The following is a 26,641-nucleotide window of genomic DNA, read 5'->3' as shown; positions in this document are numbered from 1 at the left end:
TATCTATTCCATGTAATATCGTAGCCAGCAATAAGAATATGTTAGCTCTTTACACACTCAATTGTGTAGGTCCTAGATCACTACACCAGCACTATTAACGCAAATAAGCCAAACTTTATTAAACTTTATTTGTATTATTGCTTATAAATCCCCACACTCTATTGATATTTCCTAAAGTAATGTCCTTGTAGCACTGAATCTCTGCAGATGGAATTATGCAAGATAAATGTTCAAAACTTTCTCCAAGGATAGCCTATGATATAGCACTCTGCTTTCTCTTCTGACAACACCTCTTTCAAATAGTGTTTTGTATTGTCATGCTACAGCTCTTGTTCAGGTCCTGGCTCATAGAGCATTCTAATATGGAGAGGAAAAAATATCTTCACCAATAAATAATTGAGTAAAAAAGATGAATAATGCAAGTCAATACATTTTCATAGCATTTTTGTTGTTAGTATCACTGTATAAACATTGTCCCTCTAGCAATCCTAAACCAGCAAACAAAACATGGTTAACTACTTTGATTACGGATATTCAGAGTAAGCAGGAATTTGTCAAGTTGGCTGGAGTGGAGGATTTTATTTGTTTGCTCTGTTTTGTTTTGTGCAATCTCTTTTCTTTTTTTGTTTGCAATCAAATGTTGCAGGACATATGAGTTACCACTACAAACAGGAACTGCTTGGTCTATAGTTTGAATCCTGTCTCTGACTTTGTCTACACTACAAGTTACTTCTGTCTGTTACAACTATCCCCCTATTCCATTTTGTTTCTTACAGCTGTCCCCATACTCCATTTTGTTTTTGTTCTCCTCCTGTGGCCACCCTTCCTTGGCTGTTAAGTTGTTTACCAGGGCCACTGCCCTTCTCAAAGGGAAGGCCCCTTAAGTTGTTTACCAAGAGCCATTGCCCTTCTCAAAGGGATGGCCACTTGTGCTGCGTGCTAAGTGGGACCACTGCCCTGTTCAAAGGGTTAGTCTTGTTATCACCTTGTTGAACCTGGGCTTGGTGTAGGGCAGGCAATGTCCAGAGCTGCAAGACCTATTGTGTTTTTAAGATCCTGGGCATGAGTCATAGGCCTCATGTGCTTTTGAGTCACCTATTGCACAGGACTCTGCCCAGGCATGTCTCTGTGCTCACCTGCAGTTTTTTCCCTGTGCCTCCTCCCCTGTGACAGAGGGATCCTATCAGGACTACTGGCGGGAAACTGCCTAAGTTTGCCTTTAAAAACAGACATTTTTGAAACAAACATCAGAAAGGTTCCTGCATTGCTGCCTGGTCTGATCAGCCAGAGGTTTTGGGGGGCCCTTTCTCCGCTCTCGGTTTATTTTTGAGCGTACCCTTGGTTTTTAACACCCCCCCCCCATGAAGAACAAATTGCTGCCTGAGAGATCTCCTGATTATCAAGACCGTACGGAGCCCTCCTTGCTTCTTCTGATGTTACTGCTGCTTCTGCCTTTGCTGCTGCCTTGGGGACTGGTAAGAATCCCTCTGTAAAACTTTCCCTACTTTTATTTTATTACTTTAGCTGCTGGCTCTGTTTCCCTAGCACACAGACTCAAGCTAAACCTTGGTCTGTGTCTTAAAATCTCTCTTAAACTCCGTTGTGCCGCTGCTAAGCTCTGCTCCCTGCTTTCAGCTGTATCCACTGTTGCAGCCACCATCCCTTGGCTTCCTTGGGGGCTGCCTTGGGAGCTGTATCCTGGGCACATACCACTCTGCCCTCTGTAACTTCCCCATAGCATAAGGTGCACCATAGGTTTTGCTTTTTAGTTTAATAAGTCATAGTTTGCTAAGATTGTAGAGCTTGTAAGTTTCACCTGCCTTGTTATAGTTTGCTGTTTTGTTGCTCTGTATAGTTGCTTGTTATAGTTTGCTTAGAATTGTGATATTTGTTGTTTTGCCTAGTCGTTGATTAAGATAGATTTTAAAAAAGCCATTGCCTGGTTGTATTCTGTACCTGTTTTATTACTTTGTATAAGCTGCTTGTAATTTATATAAGTCTGATTAAGTTAGAAGATAGATAAGGTTTTTACTGCTTGAATTCGTCTTCCCGCTGTCCCAATCTCTCCCTGACCTTTCCCATGTCTGTTTTTCCCCTGCTCCAATCTCCCGCTCTGTGTACTTCTCCGTGTCTCCCTGTTGTAACCCCTTGCTGCTTCACCTCCCCCCCGTGTAACTTCCCAAATCCTTTGCCGCTTCTTTCCTTTTTTTTTTTTGGGTGTCCCTCTAGACCTTCTTTACACCTCTCTGCTGCCTCTCCCTGTATCCCCTGTGTTCGTGTCTCCAATCCTCTGCTGCCCCTCCCCTACATAAGATCACCATCATACTGCTCCGTTTGTCTTCACCCCACTGCTGCAGCCTGTTTCTTCCCTGAAGTGCTCTCCGCTGCTGCAGCCTGTTTCTTCCCTCAGCCATCTCCCCCATTCTCCACGTGCCTTCCCATCGCTTACACGTTCAGCGCCCTCCTCTCGTGCTGCTCCCAGACTCCCCTTAAGTGCGCTTCAGCTGCTCTTGTCTCCCGTACCTCCAGCCCGCAGGCTCCTGAAGACTGCTGCTCTGGGCTTCAGAGTCTCTCGCTGCTTGCAGTTGCACTCTCCTCTGGTCAGATACCACTAATCACTCACTCCCCTCCCCCCTCCTGTTTCTTGACCCAGCTTTTAGGTACACTCTTGCTATCACAGTCTCACAAATTAAGTCAGTAATTTTCTACATTGCATAATTTCACTTATCACTCATATTGTATTATTGCACTGTGACTCACATTTTACTTGTGGTTATAACACGCCATTAGTTGCCTCCATTTTTCTAATATACTTTGTATACCATTTTTATATAGAAGCTACCATTTTATTTTGCATTTTCTTTTGGGTACGTTTTGCACTCCACACTGTATCTAGAGTTGTTCCTATATAAAGTTGAGTTGCTTATTGACTGTACTGTATCCCATTGTGCTGAACCCCACTTACTGTACCCCACTGTTAAAACTCCCTACACTGTTCCATAAGAACCCCCCCATCATTGTCTATTGTAAACACCTTATACACCCCATCCCATTGCATTTCATCGTTAAATTCCCACCACTTCCTCTTCCCTTTAATAAAGAAATTAATTGGCACCCCACCTGTGTGGTAATTGCTCCCCAAGATCCCATATACCTGCAGGCAGGGACAACTTCAGTATAACTTATTCTGCTCAGGGGTGTGAAATATCCACAGAGCCAGTGTAGACAGTTTAAGGTAACCATACATCCCATTTTGGACTGGATAGTCCCTTTTTTAAGCTCTGTCCCGGCCGTCCCAACCTTTTTGGCAAAAGTGGCTCGAGCAGTTAGCAAGAGCAAACAGAACAAATGCTCACTTGTCAAAAAAATGGGGTGCAATTCGGGGGAGTGAGCAGCAGTGCCAGCCCTGCACAGAGTCAGATGCAGGGCTCATGCGGGGGTGGGGGAGGGAGCATGAGGGGATTGAGCAAGCAGTAACCCCAGGCTCCAGGGCGGGGAAGGGGGGCAGGCAAGACTCAGGCAAGCATCTTGGGCCAGCCCTCCTGGGGCTGTGAGGAGGCTCAGGCAAATGGTTCAAGACATAGAATCATAGATTCATAAAATATCAGGATTGGAAGGGACCTCAGGAGGTCATCTAGTCCAACCTCCTGCTCAAAGCAGGACCAATCCCCAACTAAATCATCCCAGCCAGGGCTTTGTCAAGCTGACCTTAAAAACCTTAAAAAACCTTAAAAACCTTTCTCTCATGTCGGTTTAGAGCATCTCCACCACAAGCACTACAGTGTACAAGCTGCACTGGTGCTTCTGCACCACTCTGAGTGCTGTAGTGTAGATATAGCCTCTCACAGTAGCAATGGTGGAGGCTTCAGAAAAGATACTAAATTCCTACAATATGCTTAAACTAAAACAACTGGGGAAATTTCTCTTGGACCTCATCAGTGATCCTTTTATATCTTCATCCACAAATATTGATAATCTATATTTTTTTGTCTACTTTAACTGCCAGTAATATTTTTATACATTTAAATGCCCATTCTTTGTTTGAAAAAATACTATTATTTGCCTCAATTCCCTCAACAATATCCTCTTGCAATGAATTCTTTAGGTTCACTATACAGTACATTGCTTTAATAAACTTTGTCTTCTATCTGATTTTATGGTCTTCAATGTGAATTGGATCAGGTCTTAAGTTCGCTGCATTTTAATTTCATTAGGAGCCCTCTATCTCTCGTGTTATGGAAAAGGGTAAATACAACCATTCAATTAATCTGCTTTATACCATTTACTGTTTTATTTATTTCTAGGAAATCTCCTTCTACTCTTCACCTTGCCAACTAAAGAGTCCTAGTCTTTAACTATATATATAAGCTCCACTTCATATTTCTGTTGCCTTTGTTGTGCTTTATTTATTTATTTGTTACATCTTTTTTAAGATGAAGTAGCAAAACCGAACTGTCTTTTGAAGAAGCCTGGCAATGCATTTAGGTTATTAGAAATAACGAGACATTCAGGGAGTTAAGACATACGATAATGTCAAATGGGAACACGATAAAGTGATCAATTAGAGTGTGTCAAAGAAAGAGAGATGAAAAAGCATACCTTGAGTTTAATATATTTTACATTTAAAAAGCACCAGGCCAAATCTGTAAGTCCTTGACTTTAAGTCAGGGAAACTCACTGAAGTCAGTCTGAGAGTGTTGTCTGAGTAAGGACTTCAGCATTTGGGCCCATATGCAAAATTTAATGTGCAGTCTTAATAAAAAATACCTTTGTGTTTTACTCCTTGCATTAGTGCATATTTAAAGCTGTTAATATGTTTTATTATATCAAACACATTCTTTTCTCTCTTATATTTCTCCCTTTTATTGCTTTTTCAGCTAAGATAACAAATGTAACGAATAGGAAGAAAATTAGTATTGGACCTAAAATAATGTGTCAAACTAGGAGATTCACACAGCCTCCTCTATTAGTTTAAGAGACATAAGAGTTAGATGACTACAACACAACCAAAAGTATATTCCACCCGATAATTTTCACTCTCTGATTCAGAGCAAAAGAGTGTAAACTGTTTATAGTCAATGTATTCCATTTCAGTATTAAATGCTGGAAGCTTAGATGGAATGCATTGTACAACAATAATAAAATGTTCACTCAGAGTGAAGAGATTTTCTAAGTCTAGTACATTGGGCAAGAAAATAGCCTGAGGACTCCCAGAAGAGTTTCAATCATGAGGGTCTCTGTGGAAATTTCTGTCAGTGGTCATACTGTGGTCCAACGTCTCTCCCTTTTACTCTAAAAAGGGATGTGGAGTGCAAGAAGAGATGATGAAAGATGTTCAGTGCTTATCTGTCCTACAAAAGTACATGTCATGCATGACAGATAGGATACCAAGAGCTTTCCCTAGGGCCTCTATTTCATATATTTTATGGAATGATAGCTTTCTTCCTTGAAGTTTACTTTAAGATCACCAGGACAAAAGTTTAAGTTTGGCTTCAGCCTTCTTTCTTTTGGATTGCGAGCCTAATGTCAAAGTAGCCACACACAATTGACAGAAAATATCACTGAAAATACTATTTTAGACTGGAAACTCAAAACTAAGGATCAAACTGAGTGAAAAACAAAGGTTCTTACCTCAGGCCCTCTTCACATGTACTGCTGGGCAGCATAATGCTTCCATGGCAACATAAAATTCACTTTAAAAATATTCAGTGGCAATATAATACAAAATTACCTATCAAGCTGGTAGATTTATAAAGTACTACACATTCATAGGATAAAATTACCAAATCGTAACAGAAGGAAGGCATGAATGGAAGACATAAAGCAATCATCCACTGCAGAAAGTAAACAATAAAGGATCTTAATTCAAATCAGAAACACACTTCCTCCAGCCCCAAATGAATAGAAACATAACATTTTTAGTCCCCAGTGACCAAGACTATGGCCAACAGGATTACTGTTAAAAGATGGAGAATTTCAAATAGCAATCAAATCCTAAATTTGACAAAATGAAATAGAAACTGTATTATTCCTGTCCCTTATTAATTTTGTCTAAAGGAGGGAAAATGTTCAAAGGCACTTATCAAACACAAATAAGGGTAATTAGGTGCCCAACTCCTACAGAAAGTTAACAAAGTTGATGGATGTTGAATGCTGAACTCCCTTTTGTGGCTTGGTAACTTCCCCATAAAGTTTTCTTTATTTCTACTGCCTTGAAAGCATTTACTGCTGACATATACCTGTTAGCTGTGTGAAAAGCCTGGTTAGTGTCTAGCAGTGGAGTTACCCAGTAGTCCCTTTGTGACTTTTAAAATTTACAGTCAGACAAAGAAGAGGAAGGTTTCAGGCTGATTCTTCCCACAAAGGTCTTCTCATCATGTAAGGGACTTTCCTTTACATATCTTGCACTGCAGTGTAGAATCTGCCTATGAAATGCTTACCTCAGGATCTAACTGCATATTTTTCTATTGTTCTTCTGTGTGAATTATTTTATCAATTTAATCTGTCTAGATCACTCAGTGTAGTAGTTGGGTGCAGGATACTAGATTAAATGTTGTATCAACTTTATATGAATTTTTTCTGACCCTCTTTCAGTAGATTTTCTACAGTCTGTGTTTGGTAAAAGTTCTCAGGACAGAGACACAAATCTTCCTTTGAATTCCTTTTCATGGGAGGAAGACGCCTTTGCAGATACTTGTATTTTGCATTAAGCTATACAGGCTTGTAGATTTAGCATATTTCTTACCTGTTGTCAGCACACCAAGCAGGTTTTCTCATCACTGAAAATGGTTTCACTCTGTCTACACTGACGGAGCTGCACCTGTTGCTGACAGTGGATACTGAATGTGAAAGATGATGCTTCAAAGAATTGATGCGTGAACTGATGCTGGTTATTGCTTGGTGAGTTACATAGCTCAGGGCCATTCACTGTAAAGGATCTGGGCTGCATTAGCCAGGGCTTGCCCTTTGATAGAAGTGCTCATGCAGGTAGATGCAGTCCCAAGGTAACTAGGACCCAGCCCACTTAAGATTTGGAAAAGTATGTAGAACAGGTGTCGGCAACCTCTGGCACATGGCTCGCTAGGGTAAGCACACTGGCGGACTGGGCCAGTTTGTTTACCTGCCACGTTGGCAGGTTTGGCGGACCGTGGCTCCCACTGGCTGCTGTTCACCGTCCCAGGCCAATGGGGGCGGCGGGAAGCGCCATGGGCCGAGGGATGTGCTGGCCGTGGTTTCCTATCTCCTGCATTGGCCTGGGACAGTGAACCACCACCAGTGGGAGCTGCGGTCCACCGAACCTGTCGACGCAGCAGATAAAAAACTGGCCTGGCCAGCCGGGGTGCTTACCCTGGTGAGCCATGTGCCAGAGGTTGCTGACCCTGGTGTAGAACATGACATTAAAGTGGGTCCTGATTTGGATGAGGAGTTCTGTGATGTTCTGTCACCTATTAGTCATACTCAAGAAGTGAGCTGCAGCTTTTATATGGCCTTCTCAATCAGCTCCAAGAATGAACTGCTACATGTGTGGATAAAATGTAACAAGTGTGAAAACTGCTAGCATACCCCATTGCATTGCCACCACCATAATGCTAATACTTTGTTTCAGAATGGACTGTGCATCTTTTATATTACCACAGTTGGGAAAGGGTCACAAGTACCTTCATTCTCGCTCTCATTTTTTTTTATTATTTAAATTATAGGTGGTGTGTTTAGTGATGCTGTGACTAGAGTGGAGCTGTTCTGTAAAAAAATATTAATACTGGATATTAAACTGGTTATTAGGATGTTTACTGTACAAATATATAGGTTTTGTTTAATAGGGGTCTGTGAGGAACAACAAATAGGAAGGAAAAGAAATGGATAAGCCACTTTTCCACAAACACTTGAGGGTTGGTCAGAGATAATGCCAGGACCGGTCTGTAAACACAGGATATCAAAAGAAGTCTAGTAGGTTTAAAAAGAAGATTCTCTCAACTCAGGAGGGAGTTGTTCAGAAGAATCAATCCAAGACACAGGTACCTGATGAGATGTTTGAAGAAATTAGGTCTACCTAAGTTACCACTGGGGAATGGTAAGCTTTTAGGTAAGATATATCTGCATATAGAGTGCATGGCATTTTAAAATCCCCCTTCTCTAAAAGCTTTGTTTCACCTGCAAAAGAAACAAAATTGTTTTTTTCAGAAGGCTGTTTGATCATTGTATTTAGCACTGGTCACAGACCCAAAAAGGGAAGCACCACAGGTGCCTGAACTTCGTCCGACCTGCAGAATAAGTACAGTTGATAAACAGGGTATGACAGTCCATGGCCAGTCCAGGAATGGGAGAATTGCAAAATTCTGCCCCATGAGCGATAAAGGCAGATGTCTTCAAACTTGAGGGGAATGGGTTGCAGGGAGACCACAAAGGAAAAGGAGGTGCAGCTAGCCCTGTCACCGTGACAGATGTCTATAGCTGAGATAGCCCAAACTCTTCAATTTTAAAAGGTTATTTTCAGCTCCTTACATCTTACTCAAAGTTCTACTTTCTCATTTTCAATCTAGTACATTTTGTTCTCAGTCAGGAAGGGAATTCTTTCTGGATGTTAAAAAAAAAGTTGAGTCATCTTTATGCATAGAGAGAGAAAATGAAGATTTTGTGTTGTGAGGAAAAAATATGAGACAGTGCAATACACAGAAGGCAGTGATTTAAAAATCACAGACAAATCTCAACGTTGGCATTTCCTGACTTCTGAGTGCTTCATTTTGTACCTACATTGATATTTTAATATAGTTTCTTTTAAAATGGAATGTTATTTTTATATCAGAGATCACAGCCCAGAGTCCAGTCTCATTTGAGGTTAATGGAACCAATTCTGTACAGATGCTTGCACAAATGAGATTTGAATCTGGTCCCATATGTATAATTTAGAATTAATCAGCACATCATTTAAACATAACCTAGGAAACCTGAACTCTTCAACTTCTAGCTGATGACTCTACTAGCTAAGCTATAATAACGTCAACTGACATCCATTTCAACTCTAATTAATATTCTTGACAAGTAGAGTTTTAGATAAATCAGATATTTTCTTCAATAATGTGTTCTGTACAAACCTGAAGGGAGAAATATCTATTATTCTTTATGTTTCTGATCCGCATAAGAAATGTAATGAATTGCTTTTATCAAATCATGCTTAGAAAGCATTGCTTCTATTGGCCACCTCCTAAAATAGTTTAGACTAATGATCTCCAACTACAGTAGCTCTAAAAAGTCAGCATGTCACAAGATGATAGAAGTCTCTGAGCATTGTTTAACCTTCAGACTTTTTAATTTCCTTCCAACCTCCATATAATTCTTCTGTAATTTTTTTTTACTGTCCTGTGCTAAAGCAGCAAAATTGTAAAGCTGCAGGAAGATTAATCACAGATGTGGTCCAGAATGCCCAAATCTGGCAATGTCAGCGGGAGAGACACTAGTGAGCAATGGGTGAGCTTTGGCTCTCATTGTTGCTTATCACATTTCCTCATTCTGGGAACTATGAAGAATCTCTGCACCTCATCTTTAGCTTAGCATTTGAAATGCCACACCAAGATCTTTTATAGTAGTATAAAGTTAATCTGAAATCTTGAAAAGATTGGTTTAGATGTGCACTTCTCAGTAATACCGGATAGAGCTTCAGAGTAATGTTGCTTTGTGGCAGTGAATATTTTTGTAATGGTTTGTGTTAGTATTTTATGAGATGGTCAGCCTGATATGGTTTGTGCTTTAGTTCTTTATATGTGTGCAGAAGTTTCCTATATAACTTAACTACTGAGCATTTTCTGTGCCATAAGGGTGAAGTACACTATGAGCCAAGTAAGGGGGTTGTACAGAGACAATCAGGTTCATCAGCTGAGTAGTTTTTACTTTTAGAAGATGCTATTAAGCATCATGGTCTGGGGATGAAGGGCTGCTGCAAGTTTCAAGACTTGGTAGTGTATAATCAAAGAATATAGATAGCCAGCCAGCTAGCCAGCCAATGATCTCCAGTTTATCAATGTAAATTAACTTCAGCAGATGTAATCGAGATTTACACTGCTGTAAAAGAGATCAGAATAGCCTTGAGACTGTAAAGGGAATGGAGAAGAATTATTAAAAAGTGGAGAATCAGAGTAATCTATTGCAATTCAGACTGGAATCATTCGTACTGTGTGTGGAAGCAAAAAGGGAGCTAAGACATCATTTCCAGGTCTATCATTTCAAGGTAAAACATCTTGATCTGGAACTTTAGACAATTATTTATATATCAATATGCTTTTAAATCTTTTCCAACTATTAAAGTTCACGTTTAGGCAGGAATCTTCCTTGATACATGTGTGCTACCTGAAAATTCTAACTCTAGGAGAAATAAATAATAAATACACTAGAAAAGTGAATGTGACCAGTGAAAGAAAGGCTGCACAAATGCTATATATAGATAATTAATATTCTTGAGAATATGCATCTGGAAATATGCAACATATTATGATGTGTTCTATCCAGAGCCTAGAACAACCCTAATGAAACAAGATAGTAGCCTAGAGTCTCTCCTGCACCTATCTGTTGAAAGGAGGAAGGGGCAGTCAGAGAGCTAGTTATAGCTCCACAGTTCACAAGTCAGCTCTACAACAATGTAAGTTACAGCAGTCTAAGAATTTTATGCCCCTGGAGAGCACCCCACATTGGGTGGGGAGTATCCCCAGCCGGGCAAATTCTGGCCCTTTTCCACTGCCTGAGAGGCACAGAAGAGCTGAAAGAGGGAGAAGAAACTGACCCATTCATGTAATTCTCTAATGTCAATGATTGGAAAGACAAACGACAAATTACTGTAAACAAAACAAACCAACTCAAACAAAAATCACACAAATAGACATAAAGGCCGTGCTAGTTAGTGATGGCTGTTCTGAAATTAATGAACAGAACTAGGGGACTATGGTCTAGTAGAAATCAGTGGAAATGTCTCATGGTTGTCCACTCTAAATCTCTTTCCCTAACAGAGGATCTCTTTTCAGCTAATGCAGTTAAAATATACATTACAGGTAGCACTTTATCACTCCTCAAAATCACATATTCCAACATTAAGGCACTATTGTTTTGGTTCTTAATTACCCTGGCTTATCAGCATGTCATATTTGTACTCGCCTCCCCACAATAATTACATTCTGAGTAAGTCTGACATTCAATATTGACCTTTATTTATAGCTCTCACAAACGGGTGAATGTTTATTTATAAACCATGAAAAGCAGAGTTTGTGAGATTGATTCAGTGTATTTAAAAAGCAATGGCCTGGCATTCTGTAAATAGAATTAATCACTAACAATTATTAGAGCCTATTTTTCACTACTAATCCAGGACTTTACCTTATAATTGTATTACTGGATTTGTTTCACTCTGCCCATACATCAGAAGGTTTAGTAAGAAGCCTGCTATCAATATAATTTAATAACATTCAGGAGAAAAAATGTTTTAATAATTTTAAAAATAAGGCAGAGGTATAATTGACCTCAGGTGCTTGGAAAAGTTTTCAAATCATTATTTTTTTACATTAGATGTTAATTTAAATATTTAAATCCATTCATAGTACTAAGATGTCAGCTACTGTGTCATACTGCTCTGATATACATGCTCATAATAATACACCTCACTTTCTTGAGAAGGCCTCCCTGGGCCAAGCTCAGCAGTGACTTAACTGGTGCTAAGTTCCACATCAGGTATGGAGGGGCTAGAAATGAGAGTATGGTCTGGTCGACACCAATGAGGTAAGTTGATCTAAGTTACGCTAGATAAGTTCTGTATGCTATGTAACTTAAGATGATGTAGCTTAGATTGACTCCCAGCGTTGTCTATGCTGTGATGTCTACAGGAGATGCTCTCCCATCAACATAGCTTCTTCCTCTCAGAGAGGTGGAGTACTGAAGTCGACAGGAGAGCACTCTTCCATTACTTATCACTTCTTTACCAGACCCACTAAATCAACACCACTGCATCGATTGCAGCAATGCCGATTTAGCCGGTAGTGAAGACAAGCCCTATGTGAGTGTAAATGGCAAAATCATAGAAACAGCAGAGTGGGCCTGATTCTCCTGATTCTCTTACTCTAGTGTAAATCAGGAGTAATGCCACTGAAGTCAGTAGAGTCTACAGCAAAGTAAAACAAGTGGATAGTAAGTAAATACCCCAGAGGGCATGCAAGCAAGAGTAATTTGCACCAATTTGGTATTCACAGGGGTCAATTTCAGTTCCAAAGCCAAAAGCAGTTGCAACTGCTACACCAGGGAGAATTTGGAGTGATGCAATGAGAGTGGGGTGAGGGAAGGAAGTTGCTTAATCTTACACCCTTCTATTAAATACTCTTTCTACTGTGCTCAAGCCTTCTGATCTTCAGTGCAAAGCTTCCCATGTTGCATGCTTAGAGAATACCAAAACAGTGCTAGTCATACTTACTTTGCTGCTTGTTAGAACTGAACAGACAATGATTCCTGACAAAAAAAACTTCATGACAAAAATAAAAACAGAATAGTTTTCATCAAACCCTTTTTGGAATTTGGGAGTTTTGACGTTCCTGGATTTTTTTTCCAGAAAATTTCTGCTTAGTCAAACTACCATTTTCTGTTGAAAAGTGTTTGGCCAACTGCTCTGTTTGCACAACTTGCATTTCCTTTCTGGATAATTTCCATCCAGCTGGGAATTTAGACCATCATTTAAGTCATCCTTGAATTTAGCCTCTTTCAATGGGAACTGTATCTGCTTCCATCAAGCTGCATTTGGCTAAAAGCTCTCCTTGTATTTAATGAAAAAGAAATCTCATGTGTTCCAGAGTTATTCCAGTTACTGGAGGTCAGGCATGTAGAAGTGTTAGAAAGAACATTTTCTGAAACAATCATGGACTTTGTGAGCTCCTGAACAGTCAGAAGGATTCTCCAAAGACTATTTTTAAACATCATTTGCCCCCAAAACGCCTTCTTCTATTATCAAAGTATTTCATCCAACAATAAAAGATCAAAAATACCATTATGGTCACAGAGAATGTTTTGTCAACACATGGGCAATAATAAAGGGTGCAAATAGTTAATTCTCTTTCACCTGTAAAGCAAGAGAAGTCCAGAAGGATGTTGACAAAGTTGAGGAATTTTGTCACATGATTGGGAATAAGCCAGGTGATAGGAGCATTACTAATGCTGTCACTACCAGGTGCTACCACTTAACATTTTGCACTGGATTAGAAATGGTCAGGACATAATTGTTTTCCCTATTTTTTTTCCAACCCCTCACCCCTGAAAAAAATATTTACATCATTTACTTCAGAAAAATGTTGTTGAAATGTATCAGGTTTTCATCCAAAGACTAAATACTGAGTTTTTTCTGTTTTAAAATGGTAACACACAACAGAAGAGCTTTATAGTCTACCTCCTTAGTACAGAAAGTTTGTCTACAATCCCTTCAATTATTTCTGAAGCTATGAACAGGTGAATAAATACATCTATAAATATATTTACTTTTCTCACTAGAAAAAAAAACCCACCTTTGCTATAGGGGAGATAACTAAAACAGGAGAAATCTCAACTTTTAACACTACATTCATAGGTCTAACAGCCTGACCCACTTCCACTGAGGTCAGTTGAAAGACTGACAGTGCCTTCAGTGTGAGATGTGCAATCCCTTAATGCACAGTAAATGCTTTGCTAAATTTTAAATTTATTGGTTTAAAAATAAAAAAGAAAGAAAAGCTACATATATTTGAAAATGTCAGATGGTGCATGGGCTGTTGAAAATTCTGTTCAAGTGCAAGCTACACACTTTAAGATGGACGCTGTGCACGTATGTTCATGTCCAGTAGAACTGTTCAAAAACTATAAAAATTGTTCAATGAAAAAGGACACATTTTGCATGCGTGCACACACACACACACACACACACACACACACACTGCCTACCAGCTCTATTGTGCAGCTAACTGGCTTCAGGATTTTACAAGGTATCAAGTGAAGCTTCCTGCAGCGGCCACTGGGAACTGCAAGCGGCCGTACCTGCAGACACTCAGGTAAACACAGCATCTCACAGCCCGCCAGGGGCTTACCCTGAACGAGCTGTGAATCAAGTTTGGGAACCTTTGGAGCAATCTTACGCTTTCTTTGAAGCAATGGCATTAGAGAAGAAAGTACCCCTGTGACACCAGATGGGGCAGTTTCATCACAGCCTTGTAGCAAGACCCACCAACTCCCTTTTACCTGATGGAGGAGCCTGAAAATGTGAGTACTAGGCCCCAAAAATGTTGCTACTAATTTTCTCTTTAGGAATAATCCCTGTTAAATTATGTTTGAGATGGAGGCTAAATTTTGTCATATTAGCCTCCGGCACTGCGCCGGATAAAGGAGATTTCACTGAGTTACGGAACACTAAACGAATTCAAAATGTCAGTTCAGCTTGTGATATTACTGAAAAGAGAATTCTGTGCCCAACCAGGACAAACATTTTTGAAAAAGTGTCACTTCTCTTTCTCATTTCTTTGGGTTAAGCAGATGTGACTTTTCTGTCACTGTGTCTTGTGATGTGACAGCACAGTTAAAATTAAATTCAAGCCCGATGTGGATAACTTTCAAAACAACAACAAAAATACATTTCTCTATCTTTCCTTTTGTAAGTGTGTGTGGGGGGAGGGAGAGGGTAAAGCTATGTGCTCACTTTGAGGAATGGTTGCTGCAAGTTTTAAGTGATGTACAAAAAGAAAGATTTGCTGTGTCTGATTGCAGATACACCAACTTTAAAAATATTAAGTTCTGACAAAACCAGAAGAATATGGAAGTCAAAACCAGCACATTGCTCCCAAGTGTTAATATTAATTGACGTGGAACAGCAGCAAAATGAGGACAGACGGATGCATGGAATTAAGCAGCAGGCCACAACCTTTATTAAACTTTAACACAGGAGAGGATGCTATTCACCCATCACCCACATTCTCCTGTACCTGTGTAGGGATTACAGGATTCCTTACCATATAGCCCATAACATGGGGTGGTTCTCTTCATCTTATCCCCTGGAACTCAGCTCTCTCTGAGTCCTAGCACTCTCCCCCTCATAAGGGGAAGAGACGGTGCAGCAGTGTGGGCATCTTGGCCCGCAAAGACCACAAGGTCTCACTCTATTACTTGAGCTCAAGATTCATCCCTAAAATCCCAGGTCTTTCACCTCTGGGAACCGTTCATTTTATTCTCTTAACTGCACTAGAACCTGGCCAGAAGTTGCGATGAATAAACAACTCCACCCCAGTTAGGTACTAAGTGCATTCCTACTGAAGCATTGTGTCTCAAAGGTACTGCAAAAAAGGCACAAAATTCTTTGATCTTCTGCCAATTGGCTCATGGGAGAAGCCACAGCCAGCACATCCCTCACCTGCACTGCTTCCTGACTCCCCCATTGGCCTGGGATGGTGAACTGCAGCCAGTGGGAGTCGCGGTCTGCCGAACCTGCCGATGTGGCAGGTAAACAAACTGGCTCGGCTCGCCAGGATGCTTACCCTAGTGAGCCACGTGCCAGAGGTTGCCGACTCCTGCACTAGTATATGCACACCTCTCCAGGAGGGTGGTTTCAAAGAGTTGATAACAGGAGAAAATAAGTTAGCTTCTCCTTCCTCTTAAAAGAGTTGCATAGAGTTCCACAGTAACACATACACAATCATATTTTTAATACAATGGACTCCAAAGATATTAAACCTAATTCAGTAAAGTTCATTCAGGATATTGCAGGAAATTGTCAGTCTGTTCCAACCCACCACCTGAAAATGCTCATATATATTAGTTCAAACTGGATTCATGAGAGAGCAGCAGACAAAGAAAGGACTTTTGGATAAATAACCTGAGTTTAAACTGACTGAGGGTCTGTGTTTTGATCCAGAAAATGGACAGGGACCTCTATCTAAAGGAGAGCCCAAGTCTTGCTGGAGGTTTGGAAGAACTGGAACTTCTAGAGCCCTGTAAGACTGATGGATAACATCTGGTAAGCTTATTAGCACGCATGTAGGAACTTTTTTTAATATATTTTTTTCTGTAATGTTTTTACCTTAAGAATAAATGTGCTTGCTTAGAAGGAGCTCTGTGGTAACTTATGATTGTGGGCAATACACTGGTCATAGGCTTTGCAGGGAAAAGAAAGTGCAGGCAGTGGCCTGTTTACACAGTTTGATTTGCTGTGGATATCACACTGTAATCCATAGTGCTGTTCAGCCTTAAACCCCCAGCCAGAGGGAAGGAGGGAGTCCCAGGTCTTCACCCAAGGGAGGTGACAACTAGGGGCTCAGAACCTAAAGGGGCACTCTTGGTGGGCCACGGAGTGGGAATACAGATGCAATTGCCCTGAAACTGTGACAGTATCAATCTAGGTTTTAAGACTACACTGAACCATGCTTTTTGAGCATACTATAAGTTTAAGAAAAATATTAATTCTTTTACATTTTAATAGGACATCTGAAACAAAATCTTGACTAAAATGCTCCTGATTTCTCCTTGATAATAATTCTTTGTAATCTGCTTCTCAATTTATGTTGAAGTGGACTTTAACAAAAAAAGTTGAAGAAAAGTGTCTAGAAATGGAAATGTAGTGCGCTCTTTGCAATATGAAAATTTGTTCAAGTACTTGAGTCCATTATTCTTCATTATTGTTATCATTATCATCATCCAGTCAGATAATTCCATTAGAAGGCCAAAATTTCATGTTGCCCAGTAGTAAGAATAAAACATAATGGGAAATAATTAAAGAACCTAAATTTAAAACATATGTGCACATTCCTTCATATGTAATATACATAGAAAGAGCATGTACAAATATTTAGACTTCATGTGTATGTAAATGTATACACAAATGCACAAGGTGGTGAGGTAATATCTTTTACTGCACCAAATTTTGTTGGTGAGAGAGACAAGCTTTCGAGCCACACAGAGCTCCTCCACAAATCTGGGAAAGGATCTCTCCCACCAACAGAAGATGGTCCAATAAAATATATTACCTCACTCCCTTTTGTCTCTCTAATATCATGGGACAAACACAGCTACAACGACACTGCATACACACACATTCAACTACATTAATGAATAGTACTCTGTGTGTGTGTGTGTGCGCGTGCGCTCATGCATATGTAATTACATAACACACAAACTATGGTAAGAGAACATTAAAGTTGCAAAGTCAAGCACTAAAAAGTTAGGAAATTCTTGAATTAATTCAACTCCCTTTTCTGTAGCATTATGGTACTATCTTTAATTAGATGACTACATGCGATTTTTCAGGCAGTCCTCATTCAATGCATAAGATGGACAGTGCCTCAGTTCCCATCTCTAAAATAGGAGTAATATCACCCCCTCACTTCAGAAGATTGTTGTGAAGATTAATTAAATTATGTCTGGAAAGCACCCAGATTCTGTAGTACTGAGCACCACAGAAGAGACCATTAGGAAATTACTAATTATGCCTTAAGAACAAGATGGCTCTCACTTTTGGAATTTGTTTTTTGTTCCTCAGAGCCAAAATGTGGGCCTACAATTTGCAACCAAGCCAGAGAAGTCTCTTACAATTTGTTCAAGGCTTTAACACACTTATAACACACTTAAGGTCCCGACAACATGACAGATTGAAAACATGATATAACCAGGTCAGGGAACAACTTGCCCCTCTAACTTGATTTTAACAATAATATAGAAAGTCCCTTTAGCTGTATTCCAGATGCTGTGTAGGAGATAGCTCATTATTCTGGCAGATCTCTGGCACCCAACTACAACTGTGGGGTTTATCTGACTGACCCAGAAAGATTATATTTTTTGTATATTTTTTATTATGTAGTTTAATTATGTTAGGCCCTCAGAAGCTAGGGTCATCATAAATATTTAAATAAATAACTAAAACAAATAAATATAATTCCAACTGTTCTCTGGAATAGATTAAACTCCCTAGATATTACTAGTGGGCCTTTTCCTCATCCAAATATAACTGAACTACCTTGCCTATGTGTTGGAGAAGATACCAGTCACTCAGCTGCAGTCCTGATGAGGGTTGCCACCCTCACAATTCCAGGCCGACTGCATTGCCTTCATGAACAGCATCATCATACGTATTAGTTACACTTAAATCCCTGGTCTGAAATGCCACCTGACGATAGTTTTTGCACTACTAATGGCAACTGCTACATCATTCTAAACAGCAATAAATATTGACCCTCCTTGCGTTCTAAATAAAAGACAACCCTTTCCAGTATTGCTGTCACTTCAGTAGACTCCAAAGGAGGAAAATGGCAATAGTTATTCACCTTGACAAACATCACTTACTTATAAACAAGGTATACGTACATATTCAGAATTCATGTCTCAAGTAAAAAAACACAAACACAAGTACAAACATAAAAAAGCCTTATTTAGGTTACCTTGGATACTCTGTTTGCAACTTCTCTGCCTACAGTCAGCCCCTGAACAAAGGTCCGTGCAGCAATGAAAGCTCTAGTCACTTGAATCTTCAGTTTCCTGGGTACATCTCCAAATGGTTTCAGCTGGTCTGTGTATTTGCTTACACACTCCAGATAGTCCTCAGTGAAATGATATTGGGGATTTATGAGCTGGAACATTCGTTCCAATAGTCGAGCCCAGAAATCATTCAGCATCTCCTCCAAATTTACATTGCCTCCTGTATAGTATCGTTTCAGTTCTGTGAAGAGGTCCTGGAACACTTCTGAATTCTGCATGTACAGCATTCCATACGTTCGTACAAACATATCATTTAAGGATTTTTCTGCATTCTCCAAAAGTTCTCGGAAAAATTCTACAGGGAAAATAAAAAGGTATATACAGAACAAAATTAATAAAATGCCAATGGCATGTTTCTTGCCTTCATGATGGTATTGCCTTCACGATGGTATTACCTTTAGCAAAATTTGCTCAAGTAAATGTTGTTGCCATTTGCATCTTTAATAGAAAAAAGGCAGTTATTTAAATTGGAAATAGGTTCATTTAAGAGCAATGAAAAACGGAAAGCATATTGTATTCTCCACAGAGGTTAAAAAGAAACTTTAAATCCATTGTAAATTGTAAATATGCATTTGAGAGAGCTGCAGTGAAAATTATTCCATTATTTAAACCAGGCATCTCAAACTCAAATCATCATGGTGGCCACATGAAGACTAGGACAATGGCCTGAGGGCCGCATCACTGAAACCTTTTCATATAACTATACAAAAGTATAGTTAAAAATGAAGAAAATTAATAGTAATATAGTATGCTATTTAAAGTCAATGTATTAACCTTTTAAAAACTGTAATGTGAAGAGGGGTGGGAGCTTGGCAGCTGGTGGAGTTGACGCCTATGGCAGGCCGCAGGAAATAACTCCATGGGCCTCATGCATTTTTGAGACCCCTGATTTAAACCTAGCAATCCCTGCCACTTGCCAAACTCTCAGTAGTGAACAGCCAATGTCCCGAATCTTGTGTACTAAACAAGAAATCATTAATGTAATGAGATGACTAGAATTACGGCAATAACGGAAAATGAAAGTAATGAAATCTTGTATTTTATTCTATTGAGGTTCTTCACTCATCACTATGATGTCTGATCTCCATGGTATCTTATAATTTACTTTCAGCTTTCAAAAGTTCTTAGAAGGTTTGAACTGAGATATATTGGAGCCTGATCCTACAAGCTCTCCACTCACAGAAGCCCTTTAAACAGTAATACTAGCCTGAGTAAAAAGATGTTGCTATTGTCAATAATTTAATGCTATTCTGAAGCACTGTGTTGGCATTTTGGCCAGTGTTTTTCAAACAGCCTGCTGACTGCAACATTGTACAGATTGCAGTGTCTGGGATACCATGTTAGCAGCGGGCTTGTTTACCTATTCTTTCCTTTGATAACTAAGTTTACTGCTCCTCAGTATATTTACCCAGCCTCGAGCCATAGCTTGTTCAAAGTCTTGACTTCAGGATTTTATGTTTATTGGAAAATGAGGCAATGGAACCCTCAGCAGCCATCTCTGGCATCTCTCTGGCACATGAGCTCAGGAGGACATTGGGAGGAGGTAAGTTAGACTAGGTTCTCTGTTACTGGTTATCCACCTTACACCACCACCACGATACTTATTCTGGGAAATTACATTAGAGTGATTCTCTTAGGACTTCCCTTAAAACATTGTCAGTGGAATTCAACACCACTACCCTCTGGTTTTACATTTGAGTTCAGGTCCCTCACTTCATACACTCTCTTTATAAATCTCCATGGCTTGCAATGAACTCCCTAAACACAAACTCTGAGAGGCCAGGAGGTAGATTTTCCCAAGTTGTTTGGTGGGAAAGGAATAGCAAACTGCCTCCATTGGGGTTTTCTTCACTTGCATGATCACAAAGTACTTTCAGAAGGTGTTGAATGGAGTCAATGGGGCTATTGAGGCTTTAACAAAACATTTAGAATAACATATTGTATGGATCAAATATTAGTTGGAAGGAGAAAAAAATTACAAATGCACCCATCTATACAAACATGACAATATAGAAGATATACAAATTTAACATAAGCCCACGTGAGGAAGGAACTATGTTAGTAATGGTAGGAATGAAAGTTAATTGCTGCAAGTTGCTTACTAGGATGTAATAATTTTGTTATTGTGCATTGATTCAATAATTATGCCATCCCACAATTGTGTATTGACCTGTATAAAGCCATCATCTCCACATCAAAGGAAAAGACTAAGAAGACTACATCTGCCTGGTCTCTTTGGGCAGACACGCATTCTTTGGGGAACATATAATCAAATCTTAAATTGGCAGGATGAGGCAAATAGGGATAGACACTAATTTGATAGAAAAAAGATTCTCTGCTAGGCAAGATATTCAGGTACTTTATACAATACTTTGCAATGTAAGCTCTTAAGGTAACATTTTCAAAAGTGCTTAAATGTCAGGACCCTAAATAAAACAGGTGGCGTTTAAAATTTTAGCCATTATCTACAGTGCTGAGTGACGCTTTGGATACTATTTGTCTAGGCAACTATGTTTTCATAGAATCATAGAACTGGAAGGGAACGTAAAACGTCATCTAGTCCAGTCCGCTGCACTCATGACAGGATTAACAGGTGTTTGTCTAATCTGCTCTTAAAAGTCTCCAGTGATGGAGATTCCACAATCTACCTAGGCAATTTATTCCAGTGCTTAACTACCCTGACAGTTAGGAAGTTTTTCCTAATGTCCAACCTAAACCTCCCTTCCTGAAATTTAAGCCCATTGCTTCTTGTCCTGTCCTCAGAGGTTAGGAAGTACAATTTTTCTCCCTCCTCCTTGTAACAATCTTTTATGTACTTGAAAACTGTTATCATGTCCCCTCTCAGTCTTCTCATCCCAATTTTTTCAATCTTCCCTCATAAGTCATGTTTTCTAGATCTTTAATCCTTTTTGCTGCTCTTCTCTGGGCTTTCTCCAATTTGTCCACATTTTTCCTGAAATGTGGCACCCAGAACTGGAAACAATAATTCAGTTGAGGCCTAATCAGCACGGAGTAGAGAGGAAGAATTACTTTTCGTGTCTTGCTTACAACATTCCTGCTAATAATCCTAGAATGATGTTCACTTTTTTGGCAACAGTGTTACACTGTTGACTCATTGAGCTGTGGTCCACTATGACCTCCAGATCCCTTTCTGCAGTACTTCTGCCTAGGCCGTCAATTCCCATTTCATATATGTACAACTGATTGTTCCTTCCTAAGTGGAGTACTTTGCATTTGTCCTTATTGAATTTCATCCTCATCGGATTTTGTATCTATCATTTTCTTTTATGATTTTCTCAATATAATTCTGTATCTTGACAATACGTATCTGCTTCTATTGAAGATATCTGATTTACTGTAGCTTGTTAGATGGCTCCATTATGTAATAGGCATTTCAAAGATAAACTGAATCTTGACAGCAAGGTAGGCCAGGACATAATTCATGGGAGATGATCTGAATGCCAGGGGCAAGGCCTCACATTCATGCCAAGCATTAGTAGCTGAAGATGTGGAAGCTGATCTTTGCTCATTGCTCGTGGAGCAGCAGAGGAGCCAATCCATGACCACAACTGCAATCTCATACCTGCCATAGTGCTCTTGGGAAGGGAATACTCAGTGGATCCAGACAGTCATAGATTAATTAGATATACTTCCACCTCACATTTGTGCATCAAACCAATCCTTTCCCTCCCCCACCTCATAATTCCCTTCACAGCCAAGAAGGAGATTTGAGCTCTACAACATTCGCACAGTCTAGGTCTTAACCATGGCGTCTTCATGGCTTCTAGGGGCCTACCTAGAATTAGGAGAGCAGAATTTGTCCAATGATCACAGGTAATAGAGATTGTGACCTCTTATCCCAAAGAGTACAACCATATAGCTAGTGAGGACAATTGTGAGCCAGTAGGAAGGCTGAATAATATAGGAAGTGCAAGGCCTTGTTATAGTCATTTCTACAAAGCAGTTAGAAATCTTTGAGTGTTGAGAGGCCAGCAGGGTTCTGAGGGATAGATCCACAGAGAAATGTTCAGGGGCTTTTACAAACTATATTGTCCACTAATTCTGACCTTCCACTTTTAGTTGAAAAGGTATTTCAGTTTTGATCTGAGAAGTCTTAATACAACTGTCAGATCTGAACTATTCTAAACATCAGAGAGGTAGCCATGTTAGTCTGGATCTGTGAAAGCAGCAAAGAGTCCTGTGGCACCTTATAGACTGACATATTGGAGCATGAGCTTTCGTGGGTGAATACCTACTTCGTCGGCTCCAACGAAGTGGGCATTCACCTACAAAAGCTCATGCTCCAATATGTCTGTTAGTCTATAAGGTGCCACAGGACTCTTTGCTGTTATCCATAACATGATTTTGCACATCTTGTATCTCTTTTCCTACTGCAATATTTGTGACTGCCTGTCTACAAACTCTGTTATGAAGCTTGTGTGTTCCCAACTTAGGACTGGTAATTAACATCAGCTGTAAGATTGAGGCCAGATTCTAGGCCCCCATCTAGATGATTTTTCATTAGTGAAACGCAGCCATCAAACCGGTGGTTCCAGGCCCCTTAAAATTCCCTTATATAAGATCTTGCATGTCATAAGGCTGCTGTAGTGGTTTCTCTGCCAGCCCCTCCCAATCCATTGTTAATAGTCTCAGTATTATCATAAGTGGTGTGGCAGAACCACCAGTGTTAAATTTGTATTATGACTTCTCTTGAAAAGTTCACCATTTTAAATCCTCTAAAATTAACATACCTAGTTGGACTTCTTGGAAAGTTGGTGTGACTCAGCAAGGTACATGGTAGGTTTAGTGACCCAGATTTGGGGCTTTTGAGCTAACAGTTGTGGAGATATAAGCCCAGCAAAATAGTCATTTTTTCCAGAAGTTTCTAGTTTTTTGGAATTTTTTTGCATGTAGAGTTAGAGATAAAACTATTGATGTGATATGGGTCAAAATGATCTCATCTTGTTGAGTTTTATCCAAGATACTGCAGGCACTCACTACATTTTGGAAGAACTAAAACTGAGAACAATATTTAAGAAAATGTACATTTTACAGTGCCCATGTGCCAATACGGAAAAACAGCTAAGTTTCCATTCTCACATTTTATATTAAAGCTTGACTCTTGTAAGTGCTTTAACATTTGAATGGTTAATTATATTGCTTTGAAATTTGGCGTGCCTTATGTGAGCTCAGGGTAGTGTTAATAATCCAAATCTGAGGTCATTTGCATGAAGGGTTCCTGAGTTACAGCCACCCACCAAAACAGTATCCTTTTGGTGTCTTGTATTATTAAACTGAGAGGTACTAATGACTTGATGAATCACTGACTTCCTTGAGACTGATGGCCCTGAACTCACCCTCAAATTAACATAATTAAGGATAAGTTAATTACAAAGCCCCACTTAGGACAGTTTTGGAGTGAGTGGATGCAGGCTGGTACACTTTGAGAGTCATAAATGGCAGTTTTATTTGGGGGGCAATACAATAAAAATATTTGGTAGAAAGATTGTACATATGACTGTTTCCAGGGAGAGGAAAGATATGGAGGATAAGGGTATGGAGGAGGAGGTGTATTGGGGAGAGGGGTTTGGGGCAGAGGGATTTTCACACAATACAGCCAACTTGGTTGTGGCCTTTAGATACTTGCACATTCTAAATGTTAAATAACTGCAACTAACTCTACAAGCTTAAATTGCATTTTAGTCCAAATGTGAAACCAGGCTTATGAGATGCTATAGGAAAGCTAATATCTTTCAAACTGCCATGCATTTAATTTATTTTCAGCCTTCTACTGGGTCTCTGCACTTTGAAGGCCATTGTTGAGAATACGTTATTATGCCACTTGAAAGTTAAACAATTTATTTTCTTTTGGCCTTGATAGGAAACAATATGCTTAGTTTAAGAGAGGCAATCTCACTATGATGACCAACTCACTCTGAGGTTAACAAAACAGTACAAAGCACAAAATTAGATCTCAGATCCAATTAAAGCAAATTTAACACCTTTTTCGCTTTCAAATGGAAAAAAAACCACACTGGATTCATTTAAGGTTCAACAAAAATCTTAATCTGTAACTGTTCTGCACTGTAGTGAGGCACAGTGGCCTCTCTCTGAGCCTGAAGGAGAAGGATGGCCACACATCCCCTGGTGGGCAAAGCCAGGTCAGGACCGCATCCCCACGCCGGAAGCAGAGTACAAGAGGTGGGCCCTCTAGTGCAGTTGCACCAGAGCCAGTGAAGCAGGCAGATGTCTCCGCCTTACTGCGGAACTCTGGACCAGGGACCGAGCTGTGCAACACCCTGCCCTTGGAGGGGACCAACTGCGGTGAGGAGATGCTGGGACTGCTGTCCACTGTTGACCTCGAGGAAATGGAAGACCCATAGACTAGTGTCGCAGCCCTAAGGTCTTTTTCCAACATGGTATCTGTATGGGCAATTGCCGGTCATCTAAAGGTCACACTCGTACTGTGTGCAACACCGTAGTGCGGTGTGCAACATTAGAGTGCCGTGTGCATTTTCCTGCTCTTTTTCCTGGTCACCTAGAGGTCAGACTGGTGTCGTGTGCAGTCTCTCGCTCTTCTGCCTGGTAACCCAGTGGTCGGGTTAGTGCTGTGTGCATAACACCAGCATTCCGTGGGCAAAGGGGCCCAATCTGACCAATCATAGTTCAGTTCAAAAGGTCAGATTAGGGTTGTGTGCAAAACTATGCCAGTGTGCTGGGTGCAGCTTCTAGTGTGCCGTGTGCAAATCCTATCTGCGTAGGGGGCAACAGCTCGAAACCTGGAGGGCGTAGGAGCTAGGGACCAATCAGATCCTGACAAGTGGAAAAAGGGCCTTTGAATAAAACTATGCCTCGTGCCAGGATCTGTAGGAGTATCCACGTACTGACTGAAGGACCTGATCAACCCTTCGGCCAGGGGTCTCCTCCGGATATAGCCAGCTCGGGATGTGTCGTTTTATTGCTTTTTCAACGTTATCTTCTACGGATTCGGTATGCTTCTGGTGTCTGTTCTGCTGGTCAGCTGCGCCTGGAATACGGTACTTGCTTTCTAATTTTCTTTCCTGTGCTTTGCTTAGCCTCTTCTCTTTTCCCCTCTCTTATTTGGTACAGAATTGCATATATTGTTATCTGATGTAAAGTTGTGTATATATGGTATGTAAGAACTGAGTTGTGGTAATAACTGCTATTGAAGTTAATTGGTGTATTCGATAATAGTATTTGGTTAGTGTGCACACAGTTTATCTTATTTGGTGTATTCGTTTACCCTCTTTAAAGAACGATTAATTTTGAATCATTTGGTTCCTTGTTGATAAATGTAAATAGATTGCTTCAGGTTGTATTAAAGATTTCCTGTTCCAATAGTACTGTTAGTTGATAAAAGTGCTCCTCCCCAGCGCACGTTGTGATTTTCTCCCTGTTAATAAACGGCCACTTGGTGTTTCGAGATTTACATTTGTCTGGTGTTGATTTTCCTCTCTCAATTAAAAAATTCACCGAACCAGCATTAGGGACGGACAATTAGAAACCCATGCCAAGGAAGGGCAGTAGGAAGTAGCCATGGGGAAGCAGATATTAGTCCAGTTATAGTGCTGTGAGATGAGTCAGTGTGTTTTGGTAGGCTCCCCGCTGACATAGTGGCAGGACCACCAACCACTTAGAGCCCTGGGCTGGGATCCAGTGGAGTAGGGTGGGTTCGGGTCCCCTTACCACCAACCCCACCCCTGGGGTGGCGACCTAGTCACTCTATGACAGAAGGCCAGCGCCTTACCTGTGGTTTGCCCCAGCAAAAATGCAGTGAGCTCCAGACAGTATTGTTTGCTGTCTGCCCTACCTAGGAGGCACTGGGCTATGGATTGCCCCCTACTCTGCCCCACCTGAGGGTCAAAGCTCAAGACTGTAGTCCCTGTCTGCCCTAGCCAGGAGGCTACACTACGGAGTGTTCATTACTCTGCCCTGCCCAAAAGGGCCTGGACTATAGACTGTTAATTATGTCTACATTGCCAGGATGCTAGGCTAATGATGACTTGGTACTCTGCCCCACCCAAAGGGATTGGGTGGTAGACTTTTAATTTTTGTCTGCCTAGCTAGGAATCTAGGCCAAAGATTGCTAATCTCTTATGATTTGACTGTTTGATGTAGT

The 26,641-nt window shown here is 40.3% G+C and overlaps 1 protein-coding gene across 2 annotated transcripts in view; it reads right to left on the bottom strand.

Annotated features, from left to right (window-relative positions):
- The window catches only part of GPC6 (glypican 6), a 1,184,479-nt gene that overhangs the window by 455,414 nt on the left and 702,424 nt on the right, over positions 1 to 26,641 (bottom strand). For both annotated transcript variants that reach the window (XM_030567367.1, XM_030567376.1), the window contains exon 3: positions 18,405 to 18,796. In XM_030567367.1, coding sequence (XP_030423227.1) covers positions 18,405 to 18,796 — 392 coding nt within the window. The remainder of the gene's footprint in view (positions 1 to 18,404; positions 18,797 to 26,641) is intronic.

The sequence above is a fragment of the Gopherus evgoodei genome, chromosome 1 (assembly GCF_007399415.2).
Source record: "Gopherus evgoodei ecotype Sinaloan lineage chromosome 1, rGopEvg1_v1.p, whole genome shotgun sequence".
Lineage (NCBI taxonomy): Eukaryota > Metazoa > Chordata > Testudines > Testudinidae > Gopherus > Gopherus evgoodei.
This window is presented reverse-complemented; position numbering and strand designations above follow the sequence as displayed.